This window comes from Aphanomyces astaci (genome assembly GCF_000520075.1).
Source record: "Aphanomyces astaci strain APO3 unplaced genomic scaffold supercont1.5, whole genome shotgun sequence".
Lineage (NCBI taxonomy): Eukaryota > Oomycota > Saprolegniomycetes > Saprolegniales > Verrucalvaceae > Aphanomyces > Aphanomyces astaci.
In genome coordinates this window covers 321,469-336,153 of record NW_009798268.1, presented here as the reverse complement: position 1 = coordinate 336,153, position 14,685 = coordinate 321,469, and the positions used below count along the sequence as shown (strand labels likewise).

General features: G+C 52.0%; 2 protein-coding genes across 2 annotated transcripts; one reads left to right on the top strand and one right to left on the bottom strand.

Moving 5' to 3' along the window:
- Window positions 1–7,473: 7,473 nt before the first annotated feature.
- H257_02893 (hypothetical protein) lies at window positions 7,474–8,377 on the top strand (the record flags this gene model as incomplete). The annotated part of the gene is made up of 3 exons (XM_009826716.1): window positions 7,474–7,583; window positions 7,606–8,182; window positions 8,264–8,377. 3 exons carry the CDS (start codon window positions 7,474–7,476, stop codon window positions 8,375–8,377), a joined length of 801 nt encoding a protein of 266 aa, XP_009825018.1.
- Window positions 8,378–12,090: 3,713 nt separating this feature from the next.
- Window positions 12,091–14,655, bottom strand: H257_02892 (hypothetical protein; the record flags this gene model as incomplete). The annotated part of the gene is made up of 6 exons (XM_009826715.1): window positions 12,091–12,240; window positions 12,678–13,448; window positions 13,569–13,614; window positions 13,656–13,981; window positions 14,291–14,485; window positions 14,599–14,655. The coding sequence occupies 6 exons, from the start codon at window positions 14,653–14,655 to the stop codon at window positions 12,091–12,093; spliced, it is 1,545 nt and encodes a 514-aa protein (XP_009825017.1).
- Window positions 14,656–14,685: the final 30 nt, after the last annotated feature.

Here is a 14,685-nt window from a genome sequence, read left to right as displayed (position 1 = left end):
GAGGAGTTGGCGGAGCGGCGCCACAAGCTCGGTGTAGCAGGGGGTGCTGGACCGCATCCAGTTGGTTGCGCACACGAACTGTTAGAGGTCGGCGGCCGTGGCGGTCAGAGCGAGCACACACAGTCCTTGGATTCTTGTGGGGGAGTGCTGGACGCCTTCAGTTGAAACGACTTTGCCGCACCAGACGGCCTTGGTCAGGAAGAAATCGCATTTCTTCGGGTTGAGCTTCAGGCCGAAGGAGGAGCAGATCGTGAGGACTTGGTCGAGGAGGACGAGGAGGTCTTCAGGGGTCTCGGCGTAGCCAAGTATGTCGTCGAGCCAGGCTAGGAGTACAATAGGTCGGCAAACATGAAGTCCACGGCCGACTGGCAGAACGCCACTGCGTCGGTCTGGCCCATAAGCACTCTTGTAGGCGTGTACACTCCAAAGGGGGTCATGAAGGAGTAGAACATCTGGGAGTCTTCATGGAGCGCCAGCTGCCAGTAGCCCTTGAACCAGTCGAGGGTGAAAAACGCCCGCGCGCCCACTAAGACAGTCAGGGCGGAGTCGAGGTTCGGCATAGGCCATGGCATAGGCTCCGTGCACGCGTTGATGGGCCGGCTGTTGATAGTCATACGCAAGTCGCGAGGTTCTTTCTCGGGGACGATGCGCGGCGCCGAGGCCCATGTTGCGCGGTTGTTTCGGTACACCAGGCCAGCTAGACACATGTGCTCGCGCACATGTGTCTTGAGGAACTCCACATGCGCTGGGGGGTATCGTCGCAGGCCACACTTGACAGGGACGGCGCCAGGCTTGATGCGCACCCGCAGCGGCTCCACCTTGATCGGCTCGTCATGGCCGATCTCCAGGCGGAATTCATCACCGTGCTTGGCCAGGAGGAGTCGCAGCTTCTCGAGGAGGTCCGCGGTCAAGCCGTCGTCTTCGGTGGCGCGGAGCATGTCTTGAATCACCGCTTCAACCACCGCTCGCCGCCTATTCCGCTCGCCTTCTGCGTCTTCAGCAGATGGGACTTGGATGTTGGGGGTGGCACAGTGCATGTCGTCATGACTGCACTCGTCGCTTGAGGCGGCCACTTGAGTCAGGCGGCTGACACTTGCCATCGCAGACGGCTTGTCCACGTCGCTGACATCCCAGACTTCTTGCTTGTACAAAGGCGTGGCTGAGCAACTCGTCTTCAGAGAAGCTCAGCCGTTCCATCACAGCCCGGCTGATCAGGAGCTCCGCTGCGTTGGAGGAAGAGTCCACCCAGGCCTTGAGTCAACGCAGGGCCAAAGGTCCACAGGGGGTGTCCAAGGTGACCAACTTGAACTGCACTTGGCGGTCGACCTTGAGGGCAGGTGCTTGGCCATACGGCTGGATCATGGATGGCTCCGGCGAAATCACCTTGACTTCCACGCCGGCCCGCTCCAGGGACTTCATGACACCGGCTGTCACCAAGGTAACGTCGGAGCCGGTGTCGAGGAGGGTCGTCGTGACGGACACGATGCCTTCGATCTTGGCTTCGCGACCGAGGGACTTGTTCGCGCTGCCTTGAAGCTTGGTCACCTTCTTGTTAGGGCCAGCTGGAGTTGGACCGACTTCTGCAGGCCAAGCGGCTTGATCGCCTTGACCATGATGTCGACAACTGTCTTGCCTTCTTGGTCCAAGACCCACGCTTGGTCATCGCGTTCCAAGGCTCGCATCAGGTTGTCAAGCATCTTGCCAATCCGCGAGTCGGCGGCCAGGATGGTCGTGTCGAACAGGATCGCCGTGGTCAAACGCTTCTTGAGCACTTCCAGGTCTTGAGGCTCCTCTTCAAACGCCTTGCTAAACCATGCGACCCACTCTGCTTCCGTGATGCCACGGTAGTCGCGGTTGGCCATGTCCCACATCGCCACACGCTTCTTGGTAAAGACATCCATGCACGCGCTGACAGGCATCACGAAGGGTCTTGAGCCATTGAGCTGGAGGGCGTTGACTTGGTCGAGGTACTTGTTGTACTGGCGGATAAATGTGCGCCGCTCCGATTTGGTCGAGCCGTTGAACGAGGGCGGGTCAGGGAGCGCGCGTTGTACACGAAGCCGCGCTCGTCGCCTTGTCCCATGTCATCGTCATCGGGGACAGGGGGCAGGTTGGTGGCGCCAGTTGGTGTCGCAGCTGGCGCGGGAGAGTCAAATGGCGCGGCCACGGGGGTCGGTGTGGGCGTAGCCATATGGTTGAAACCGCTGGTTAACAGCTGGTGGATTACGCCGGCGTGGAGAGGCGAACGGGGTAGTGGCTTCACGGCGCACGGGACGGCCGCGTTCGGCTTCTCGGGATCAGGATCGCTCCGTCCCGTTAACAGGGGACAGCGAGCGTTGGTGGTCAGAGTCACTCATTGCTTCGGGCGATGAGGCTAAAGAATTCTTTGTTTTCGCTCCCGTCGCTATCCGGACGGGAACCTCTTGCGGAGGCCGAATTAAATTGCAAACTGAGGTCTCTTACTACGAATTACTTTTTCTGGTCAATTTTAAGTCTAATCATTTCGTCCAATGAAAATGCGCCAACAATGCACATCTTTCAAACGCACGACGAATGGCGACCTGCTGCACATAATGGAGACTAATGGCCTTACCGATCATGAGACCATGAGCCGACCTCTAAAAAGGCTATAGGTCTTTCTGCAGCGCCATGCAGAACAAACACGAAAGCCTCTACCACCCAGACGATGCCGCATGCATCCCACCAAAAGAAAAGCACAAAGGCGAAAGACTCTGCTTTGTGGTGGCAATCGTAGCGAGTAGGCCAACGACGGGGAAGCTCCTTGGGCTTGAGGTCTTTACCGGCGGAACAAGACAGCTACCACGCGATGTTTACCCATGACTTCTTTGTTGACTGGTTTGCTGACCTACTCAACGAAGTAGAGTCAATGAACTTGCATGGCGTGATCTTTGGACAATGCAAAGTACCATAAGGCTTACCTGACGACACCCAAAAGCCACGTGGAAGAAGGCTCAACTGTTGGACGCCTGTCAACGGCTCGGTGTTGATGTGACTGTAGCGGCGACAAGACCAATGGTGTGGGCGTCTCTCTCAAAGCCTACACCCGCCAGGAACATTGAGCCAGACATCGTGCAGAGGGCTCATGAGCGTGGCCATATTGTTGCCTGAACGCCGCCGTACCATTCGGATTTGCAGCCCATCGAGGATGGTGTGAGCTTGGGTTAAGGACCGTGTCGGACGACAGTACTCCACGTAGACGACACTGACCGACGTACGCCTGCGCCTTGACGCCGCCTTTGATGCGCTGACGAGCTTGGTCATCAATAACTGCATTCAGCACACCGATACAAAGGTAAACGCAATGCGCGAGTACCTGGAAGCACTCGAAATGTCTGACGATGATGCTGGACACGCGTCATCCTCATGAGCGACGTCGGAAAGTATGGGCAGTGACAACGTGACAAATGTCCGCGCTTATGATACGATACCACAAACTAGCGTTTCTGTGATAATGGATAATTTTTGTCATTGATATAGAAATTGCGAATCTGTTGAACGTAAAGCCTCGTTGCAAGCGTTTTTGGGTTCATCGATGGGACGAAGGTCCAAACGTGCCGGATCCAGTGCTTGAACTACTAACCTGTGACCTGTCCCGACGGAATTTGTGTGGACATCTTCGGCCCTATCGAAGGCCGTCGTGACGACGCTACCATGCTCAGGTCCAGCCAGATGCTTGAATTTTTTGGATGCTTCAGCATATTTAGATATGCTGGAAATGGTAGAGATTTAATATTTTAACAATAATGACATTAGACAGATTTCGCAATTACCAGTTCTATTCTATCCACAACTTATAATTTAGCACCTGGATGTTTGGATTTACATAATAAATGAATTTCGCAGACCATCCGCTACAAACTACTTTTATCCAGAAAAATTACCCCATCAAACGTCTAGCATATTCGCGGCCAGTGCCCAACGTGACGCTTGGCATGTTATCGGTGGAGGACATTGAGCTGCTCCTTACGAAGGGCCGATTTGGCTCGTTTCGTCGACGCATGCAACTATTGCGCTTGATTGCCTGTGCAGTTGGACGTCCTCTCGTTCCTGACGTCCACTTCAATCTTCTTACGATAAACCGATGCCGACGCCACGCTGAAGTTTCGATTTGACGTCCGAGGAGTTCAGCGACTGGCGTCAACCCTTGCACTGCCCACGGTGGTCAGCACAGCCGCTCGTGACCATTGACTTGCCTTGGAATCCCTCAGTATCACGCAATACCGCATGTCATACCCCCGCCGATACTACGACATGATGGCAAAGTTTGAGCGTTTGCGGAAGTCGACTTGTCGTATCTTTAACGAGGTCGTCGACTTCTTGTCTGGTAAGTGGGATCAGCTTCTGTACTTTTGCTTGCAGACGGTCGATCCAAGACTCAAGGCATACGCATGTGCAATCACGAATTTGGGCTCACCAATGGACAACATCACCGGCTTCATTGACAGCAGCAATATCGTACATGCTGCATCACGCAGCATGTTTCGGGGTGTGGAACAAAGAATTCTTTAGAGCATTATCGACTATACAATGAGTGATACGGAAACTGAGCCGTCAAGCCGAAAGTCTCGTTCGCCGGAGCGCGAAGATGACCCCGTGCGACAGGCTCCACGAGGGCGGGAAGGTCGCGGAGGTCTCCGTGGGCCTTTCGGCTCTCCTCCAAAAACCCAACCTCAGGCCATTGACCGGATCGGGTTGGGAACGCAAGGCAGTGGCCCAAGATGGGCAACATACGCTGCACGCGTACCCTTACTATCGGAGGAACCAGCTGCCGTGCAAGCAGCTGAGGATGTTGACATGGGGTCCGACGATGCCGTGAAGGTACTCAACGCGCCGGCGTTGCCACAGCCACCGTCGTTCAAAGGATCAACGGAATCTGAGCGTCGCACATTTATGCGCGAATACCAGCGATACACGTCGCAAGTAATGGTATTGCTGTCAATGGGTCAACGTCCGTTTTTGATGCCAGTCGGCTCGTGTATGGACCTGTTTTCAAACCGACGCATCGCTATGTTTTACTTTGGGAAGTCACATGGCGATGTGACAGAAGACGAGTGGATGGCCTGGTTCATGGAGGCCCACGATGAAGCACCCGACGAGTTGGACGCGCTGGAGAAGCGCCTTCAAGTGGCCGTACAGTTCGACACTAAGATCCTCGACGCCGACAGTCGAGTGAGTCGAATGCTCGACGACTCGATGAAAACCCTCGAGGCGGACGGCCAAGAGTGGGTAATCCATCAGGAAGGGAAGTTGATGGTGAGAATCATCACCAAAGCGATCAAGCCAGCACCACTCCAGCTGGCCGTGACGAAGCAGCTGCAACTGCAGCGGAACAAAGTGCTCAAGTCAGACGTGTTTCGCTACGTTAAGTGGCTGCGGCAATTCGTCATTGGGTACCAGCTGTATGGCGGCATGGACGATGAAAACCTTCGAAGCCCCTGGTAGAGAAGCCGCAGAAGGAAAACTCGCGGCCTCGTCCACGTTTCAGTCCGGTCCGTGAAGATAAGCGGCAGTGGCGCGTCTGTCGCGCCTCCTGCTTGGCGTGCCGATAAAAGCGATGAGCCGTCTGAGCGGCCGAAGCCCAAGTGCCTGAAATGTCAGTCGACGGCACACCGAGTGCGGGATCACCCTGGCATTACAGATACCGAGGTAAAGAAGTTGATTGACGACTTCCATCAGGCGCGCCGTCGGTCGGTGAACTTCGTGTCGAGCACGAAGCCTGCGAACAGCATGGAGTGTCAAGCGTCGATCGAGGACATTCTCACACTTCCTAAAGTGTTGCTGGACTCTGGGTCCGACGAGACACGTTGGTGTCGGAAGGCCTCCTCGTGGCGCTGGAGCGCCTCCGTGCAAGTCTAAATGTTGAGACAAAGCCAATACTCATGGCGAAGCCGTATGGAGAGACAACCAAGCCTCTCCATGTGACACGGCAAGACGGTGGCGTTGGAGACATCAATCGGCCCCCTGGCCTTGCGTGGACTTTGAGGGTGGGTCGAGAGAAAGAAGATGGAGATCGACATTCTCATTAGACGTCCCGTTATGGAGCGACTGGGGTTTTCAGTCGACAGCATGCTTGTCGACGCTTTCAAGCAGCGTCGAGTCTGGGATATGGCCGAAGCGGGAGATGCCGACCAGACGTCGGCGAATGTGAACCGGCTGCAAGGGGCGTTCCAGGAAGTCCCCGAAGACGCATTGTACGCCGAGGACGTGGCGTGTTCCACTCCAACAACGGAGAAGCCCGTCGATCCAGGCGGCGAGATCAAGCGCATTCTGGACGACAAGATTGTTGAGGCCATCCAGCTTGACCTCTCTTTGGGCACGAAGGCGAACTCCGGCGTATTTTGGGTGATCACGCCGATGTCTTTCGCCTGGAGTTGGGCAAGACTTGCCGGCTGAAGGAACCAGCGGTGCCCGTGAAGTGTGCGTTGCGCCGGTACCCGCCGGCCCACATGGATTATTTGAAGCAGCATGTGGAAGAGCTCGAGGCCGCAGGCCGCGTCTATCGCAACAACCATGCGACATGGGCAGCAGCGCCGCGGATTGTTGCCAAGAAAACTCCGGGCGAATATCGAATGACCATCGACTGTCGCCCGATCAACGCATGGACGATCTCCATGCCCTGGTCGATGCCGAACCTGGACGCCGTGATTGGCGACGTTGGTCGGCATGAAGTGTTTTTCACGTTGGACTGGCTAAAGGGGTATTGGCAGTTGCCACTGCACCCATCCTGTCAGAAGTGGTATTCGTTCATGACACCGTTCGATGTCTACACGCCAACCAGAATCCTCATGGGACAGACGAACGCCGTGGCCTATAGCCAGTCCGTGGTGAACCAAATGTTCGGCGAACTGTTGTACGCCGGGTTGTACGCCGGGGTGCTGGGTTGGTTGGACGATCTGCTGGGGTACGCAGACAGCGCGGACAAGCTGTTTGTGTTGTTGGGCAAGGTGCTAGCTATCCAATGGTGTCAACCAGCGAAGCAGGAATGATGTTGGACAGCTTCAAAATACTCAGAAATCCCAAACCCTAGCAAGTATACGTTTGTAGAGACACACGTTTTGTTGCCATGCGATGATTGACTCAATAACTAAATATTCTCTGTGAGCGGTCAAGGACACGTTGCGGCAAATGGTGCCGTTGTCGCATCCATCTGCAGATAAGGTCATCTGCCTTTACACCGATACCGGCGACACGCAGTTGCTTACACTGCCTGTGTGTCGACGGTACGATGGTGCCGAGACCCTGGGGCGCTGCCCTGCATGCGGAACGCCCAAATGAGCTAATCCACTTCGACTAACTCCAACTGCCGCCAGCCGCGAATGGCTGGAAATATGTGCTTGCCGTCAAGGACAACGTGAGTGGGTTTTCTCGTCTGATCCCTTCGGCAACGGCCGACGCGGAAAGCACGGCGAACGCCCTGATGGATTGGTTTGCGACACATGGCACTGTGTCGACATGAGCTTCCGACGGCAGAACCCATTTCAAGAACGAAGTCGCGGGCAAGATCAAGAGGATGATCGGTCGCCATCACCACATCACAACGCCGTACACGCCGTGGGCGAACGGTACGGTGGAAGTCATTAATAGACTTATCCTGCGAGGGTTGAAGACCCTGACCAACGAAATGAAGCTTCGTCCGGACGAATGGCACCGTGTGTTGACCCTGGTACAGAGCGCGTTGAACCACCAGCAGGTGGACCGCCTCGGCGGTGTGGATCCAGTGACGGCGTTTCAACACTTGCCGTCTACAATGACTTTAGCTGGGTTCGTACACCCAAGGACCAAGGAAGTACTCACGGTGGACTGGTTCTCAAAAGTGCGTCAAAAGCACATGGACGTGCTGCGACAAGCCTTGGAATGTATGCACCGCGAAGTATCGGTTCGTAGCGAGAAGTTGCGGCAGCAAGTGCGAGGCCGCCGCGAGAAGAAAGCGCATATGCTCTTGGCAAAGTTTGTTCTGGGCGATTTTGCGCTTTTGGGAAAAATCATCAAGTTCCCCAACAAGTTGGCACTCAACTGGAAAGGTCAGTACCATGTATCGCGGGTCGACTGGGAATGTGTGACAATGGTACAACAGCTCGTTCAACCGTTTGCGAGGTCGGTCCACCATGCCAGCCGGCTGAAGTTTTTCAGCGATGCCGCATTGCATATCACTGATGCCCTGGTGGACTACGCCAGGTTTGGCGATAAAGGTTTTATTTGTTGGGCGCAAAATTCGAATTACGCGTCAAATGAAAGGGGATAGACGAAGAAGAAGGTTCAGGTCCAACGCTATGAAAACATTGCGGTCGTCCTGCGCCGCTGGATCGTGAAGAATGCCAGCGACGGCGTCGTCAAGGAAATACACGACGACATATAGGCGACATTTAGCCATCCTTTGTAGGGGAAGTATTCTGCTGCGTCCGCAGAAGTGCGTCGTGTGCCTATGTAAATGACCGAGGGCTAACCGTACCTACATGGGAGTTAGAGATCCGTCTGGTTTCGAGATCCATCCGGTTTTCGACGCGTGACCGACATCGACGACTGGTTAGTAGGTCAATTGCTTGACCCTTGGCATACTGTATTTCAACTTGGCATCGCAAACATGATCATGGTTGTATTACTAACATTTAGAAGCTTCTAGAATGGTAAAAACACGCATAAAATATTTCGACTTTTAGGCCAAACTTGAAGTGCGTCTATAGTTTGCACCACCCTGAAAAATGGTTTTTTGTAATTTTGAAAAAAAGTACTTCGAATTTTATCGTTTTGTTACTGACAAAGTTTTTCGAAATTAAAATAAAGATAAAGTTGATATCACAACAGCGACCTTCAAATCGAAATAATTTTGGAGAAATCTCAAAAATACACGTAGGTCTATTATATACGTATGGGCGCAGTTCCGTGACACTTTTTGGGACCCTTTGATGGAGGGATTCCTTTACTCCAAATTGCTATTATAATAGTGTTTCTTAAAGAGGAGAATTAATTCAGTTCGCAGAACTTAAAATCATGTCGAAAATCGTATTAGTGTTGATGGAAAATGAATTAAAAGAGTGGAAATATCGATAGGCTGAAACAGGTCCGAGCCACTTGATTTTAACCAGTTATCTGTCAAAAATTGCATCTGATTGGCTGAAAATTTCAGAGTGATTGTTTTCTACCAATCATGCATCGTGGCACGGAACCAAGTTGTCACGGACTACGTATAGTTTACATCAGGACTGTATCCATACCATAAAAATTCCGACGTTAGTGTGGATTCCGTTCCGACGACCGGTTAGTTATCCGTATAGTCTCCGTTCCGACGACCGGTTAGTTATCCTTATAGTCAATATGATTGGTCAATTGAAAACACTTCTCATTTTTCAATTTGCAGCAGTCAAGCACTGCCAATGTGCTGTCGCTGACCGCCCACGGCCCGCCATCGCCGCTTCCAGTAACCAGTCACCATCGCCGCTTCCAGTTGCCGTTGCCCACAGCCTCCATTTCCGCTGCCCGCCGATGTATCCATCACTGCTCCCTGCTCCCGTCCCATTCGCCATTCTTGCCTTATTCTGTCGTCTCATCGATCATGTCGTACAACGGCTGGAGGCCTCGTCCAATTCGAAATTGTACATAAATTGGTAAATATCTCGTTTAAATCGATGTCTTTAAACTGAGTGCATATATGTTGTGACACCGGAGTCAATGCGATTCGTCGTAGCGTATTAGAGACGTGGCCGTAGAGTTCGATGGAAATCTAGTAATACTAGAAATGGAAATGTAATAATACTAGCATGATACTAGTATAGTCAAACAAATTTAATCCGGATAAGATTTGATTCTGGCCAATCCCAGACATTTGTGGAAAGGCAAGCATGCCAAATATTGGAGGTGGGGACGCCACAAGAGGCCGGGTGTATCACCCTTTCCTCTCGTCACATCGCGCGCGCTTCTGTAGCCGCTTTGCTGGTACTGCCGTTGACACAAGAGAGTTGATGACATGATGGGCTCTTGTGGTTGCCACATCGACTTGTTTGAAGACTCGGTGGGGCAGATGGGTCTGCGTTGGGGATGTCCAGCCGAGTGCGACATGAACTGATACACACCAAGGTACGCATATCTAGTAACCAATAGGGCATGATCTAAAACTACTTTAGTATACTCGGCAGCCAACTACTCCTCAACGCTTCGTGTTCGTTTTTTTCGCCGACCCCGTGGTGAACCTGAAAATTGAACCACTGGGTCGGTGCTAGATATGCTAAGGTTCGTATGTCTTTGTATCTATAACTACTACTAAGTACTGTACAGTGGGCCGCAAAAATCATCATACCCTAGTCAAATTATCCGGAATTTTGGAATATCTCTGGTTGTTGGACCCTTCACATTAAACCGAAAGATGCGTTACATTACCTGTTCAAGGACCTATTAGATTAACCTGAACAAGTGGATATTTCGCATTTGGGAAACTGTCTAATATGTTTTGACGAAAAGCAAAAGTGATCATACCCCATGAGTAAAAGTGATAATACTTCGGTAGTATTGATTCGTTAATACTTCGTGGCCCCTCCTTTGTTAGCAATTACCATGTTCAGCCGTTTAGGCATGGAATCAATGAGTCCGCGAATATAATCAACTGGAATATTGTCCCAAATCGCGGCAAGACGGCGCTTCAACTCCTCCAACGATGATGGCGGCGACATTCCGACTCTACGCTTCATGTACTCCCACACATGCTCGATGGGGTTGAGATCAGGACTTTGGGGGGATGTTCGAGCAACATAAACGCATTGGATGTTCGAGCAACATAAACGCATTGTCGTGCTGCACGTCCATTCATCCCGGCAGCATTGATGCGTCGGCGAATCGTGTCAGATGAAATGTCCTTCTCATGAAACACTTCGAACGTTTCCTTCAACGATTCGGCGCTGAGACGTCTGTTGGCCTTGATAGCTCGGAGGTTAATCCGGTCCTCGTGCTCGGTTGTCACCTTGGGGCGCCCAGATCGCGGTTGTGGGACCGTTTCCTTGGTCTTCTTGAGCGCTTTGACAATGCTCTGCACGGTGGCTTTCGAAAGGTTGAGGGTGGATGCGATTTTGCCGTATCGCATGCCTTTTAAGTGGTTGGAAACTACAAGCGTCCGAATCTCGTGGGAGTGTTCCTTACGACGAGGCACTGCAGCGTTCTGGTCGACAGAGGAAGTCATGTGCGGTGCTCAAAGTGTAGTAGTCGTTCGTACAATATTGAGATGTGTTTAGCAATTGAAAATGAACTGATCGGAGTAGAATTGAGTGAGTAATACATATTTTCGTACATGGGTATGATGACTTTTGCATTCAAAATTTCGGACCATCTGTTTACTGATGAAGTTTTCACTGTCATCCGGATCTATATATTGTCCAATCAACGTCGATATATGAGCCCTAATCCATAGCTGCATGTAGTACTGCTTACTTTGGCCAACCATGAAATATTCCAAGAATTATCATGTGATTTCAACATTTTCATGTTGGGATATGATGAATTTTGCGAATTTTGCGACCCACTGTACATCAATGACTAACCATGTCCTCACTAGCGTTAGTCAACAGCAGCATCGACCTTGTCGCTCGTGTTTGTGTCGACCCCGTGGTCACTAGTTGTTCAGCATGTACTCAGGATCGTTTAAGCTTGCATGTATACATACTACTCGACTCACTACTATCTTGGTAGTGCCAATGCTCATATTTGTACCTGTGTTCTGTGGTGGCCCAGCCATCGATTATCACTATTCAAATATGTTAATAGTAGTGTTGCTGTATTGTATTATATCACTATTCAAACATGTTGACAGCAGTGTTACTGTATTGTTTGTAAATGTGCGCGTTGTGCGTTGAAATGTTGTTGTACTATAGCTACAACGATACAAACCGAGTGCCCCGGTCGCGCTGCCCGCGTTGTTGGCGTGTTCAGTCCTGTGACACCATCCACAACTGTGTCCATGGTGGGCAACGTGGGGTTGCCGTCGGGATGGCCCGGCCATGCAGTGTAACTATCTGGTACGTCAACGGTACTGCTGATGTACCAAATGTCTTTGTATGTGTGCGTTGTGATTTTGTTTTATTACAGCAACTACGCTGCAAACCAAGTGCCCCGCTCGCCCTGCTTGTGGGATTTGTTGTCGTATGATTGGCGTGTCCAACCCTGTGCCACCGTGAACAACTGTGCCCATGGTAGGGCAACGTGGGGTTGCCGTCGGGGTGGTCGGGCCATGGACTGTAGCTATCCAATCATGTCAGCGATGTCAACGGTAGTTTTGATGTATGTATGTGAGTGTTAATGTTGCTGTAAATAGGAACAGCGCTGCCAACCGAGTGCTCACCTGCTACCGCCGATGCCCACTGCATTTAGTCGCTCGTGGACAGCGTGTCCCATCCCCGTCAACTACAGTGTCCAGCATATCACTGAAAAATTGACTCACAGTAATTCCGTAGCATGCAATATACATTGGCAAATTATTCTTTACTCTCATCTCTAGCGCCAGCCACCACCTCAACGACCACAGCCACGCCCGAGCCCCGTGTCCTCGACGACTGTCGCTCCCATGAAGGGGTTTTGGTATGTACTTTAACTTGCAGTACTAGTTTGAGAACTGCACGTTCTGGTTGCGGTGCAGGGTCAACAATTAGACCTAATTGGACTCGCGCATTAAATTCGACAATGAGCACACCCAGCTCTCCTTTCTTGTGAATAGCGCGTAGCTTGCGCTCGACGGACCCTGTTGACGATGCCGACACACCGCGCTCCACAAGAAACGCAAGTACCTTTGCTGCCAGAATGTGACCATCGGCAAGAACAGTGTCACGGTAGGTCGCTGCACTCTCGTCTACATCGAGGTTGTCGGCAAACAAATGCATGTAGGCAACGCAGCGCCGCATCGTGGACTTCCACTGCTTGTCAAGTTCGGTGGAGTGCGCATGGTTTACAAACCAGTCGTACCAACACTCCCAGAGGCAGGTATTTTTGCGTTTGCGGCGCTCTCCTGGCTTTTCTTCATCAGACTCACGGCAGCAGTGACTTGGTAGGTGAAGACTCGTCGGAGACGTTTTCAAGCCAACCTGATGCTCGACGTCTCGAATACGTTTGGACATTGTTTTTGTGTGGTCAATTAACTGGTCGATCACAGCTGCCTGGTGCTCGATCATTCGGAGGTACTTTGAGCTTGGAACATCCTGCTCTGAGGTGTTCGTTGTTTGAACTTGTGCCAAGTGGATAGACCAAGACGCCATCTCTGCAAGATCAACACCGGACGCTGAAATGGCTTGGTCAACTCGCTTCACAAGGGGCGAATCTGGCTTCATTGATTGGAAGGGGGGCAATGCCTTGATTAGGTAAGCACACAGGACATCCACAACCTGAGGACTGACGTTGAGCACAGTGTTGGATAATCCCGTACAGCCGCTGAACAAGTGGGCTTTGAAGAATTCGATCTTCCCTCGCCGTGTGGCGTCGAAGTGAGACAAGTGAGTGGGGTTATGTTTGCGTCGGCATCATGGCCGCCAAGTAACTTCGCAATTTTTTTATCTTCTTCTGTTGTGTTGAAGATGTACGTGAACAACTTGTTCGTAGCGGACATGTTCCAGTTCCCGCGATCCGCTATCCAGTGCGGCGAAATTCCGACTTTCCCATTAACGTACTGAGCTCCACCACGCCGGAACGAATGCGACGTCACGTTGGTAATAACATTGGCTCCAGGTAAGATACGGCCAAGGACACGGTTGACATAGGCGTGGATCCCTGGCGGTGATGCCGATGGTTTCCCTCGTACCACTGTGGGTTCAACGCCGTCACCTTGCTCGTCTTCCGCCACGGCTTCGTCAAGCAGACATCGTCCCGCGGTTGCGCCTTCCAAAACAGTCGACAGAGGTACGAGTGGACCACAGATGGCAAAGTCACACGCCTTAGGTTGTGGAAGATGCGGCAACAATGCCGAACGGAGCACAGTGAAGTACCGAGGCGGCTGCTAAAGCAGTGATTGGACACGTTATAGTGCTGTCGTCGGGGTAAAGCGTCATACCTTGCTCTTCTGATGTTTTCATTCGTAGAATTCGTACGAAAAATACGTTCTCCCCCCACAGCGAAATACTCTGCTTTTCGAGCGTCTCCAGTGCGGCGAAATTCCGACTTTCCCATTAACGTACTGAGCTCCACCACGCCGGAACGAATGCGACGTCACGTTGGTAATAACATTGGCTCCAGGTAAGATACGGCCAAGGACACGGTTGACATAGGCGTGGATCCCTGGCGGTGATGCCGATGGTTTCCCTCGTACCACTGTGGGTTCAACGCCGTCACCTTGCTCGTCTTCCGCCACGGCTTCGTCAAGCAGACATCGTCCCGCGGTTGCGCCTTCCAAAACAGTCGACAGAGGTACGAGTGGACCACAGATGGCAAAGTCACACGCCTTAGGTTGTGGAAGATGCGGCAACAATGCCGAACGGAGCACAGTGAAGTACCGAGGCGGCTGCTAAAGCAGTGATTGGACACGTTATAGTGCTGTCGTCGGGGTAAAGCGTCATACCTTGCTCTTCTGATGTTTTCATTCGTAGAATTCGTACGAAAAATACGTTCTCCCCCCACAGCGAAATACTCTGCTTTTCGAGCGTCTCCAGTGCGGCGAAATTCCGACTTTCCCATTAACGTACTGAGCTCCACCACGCCGGAACG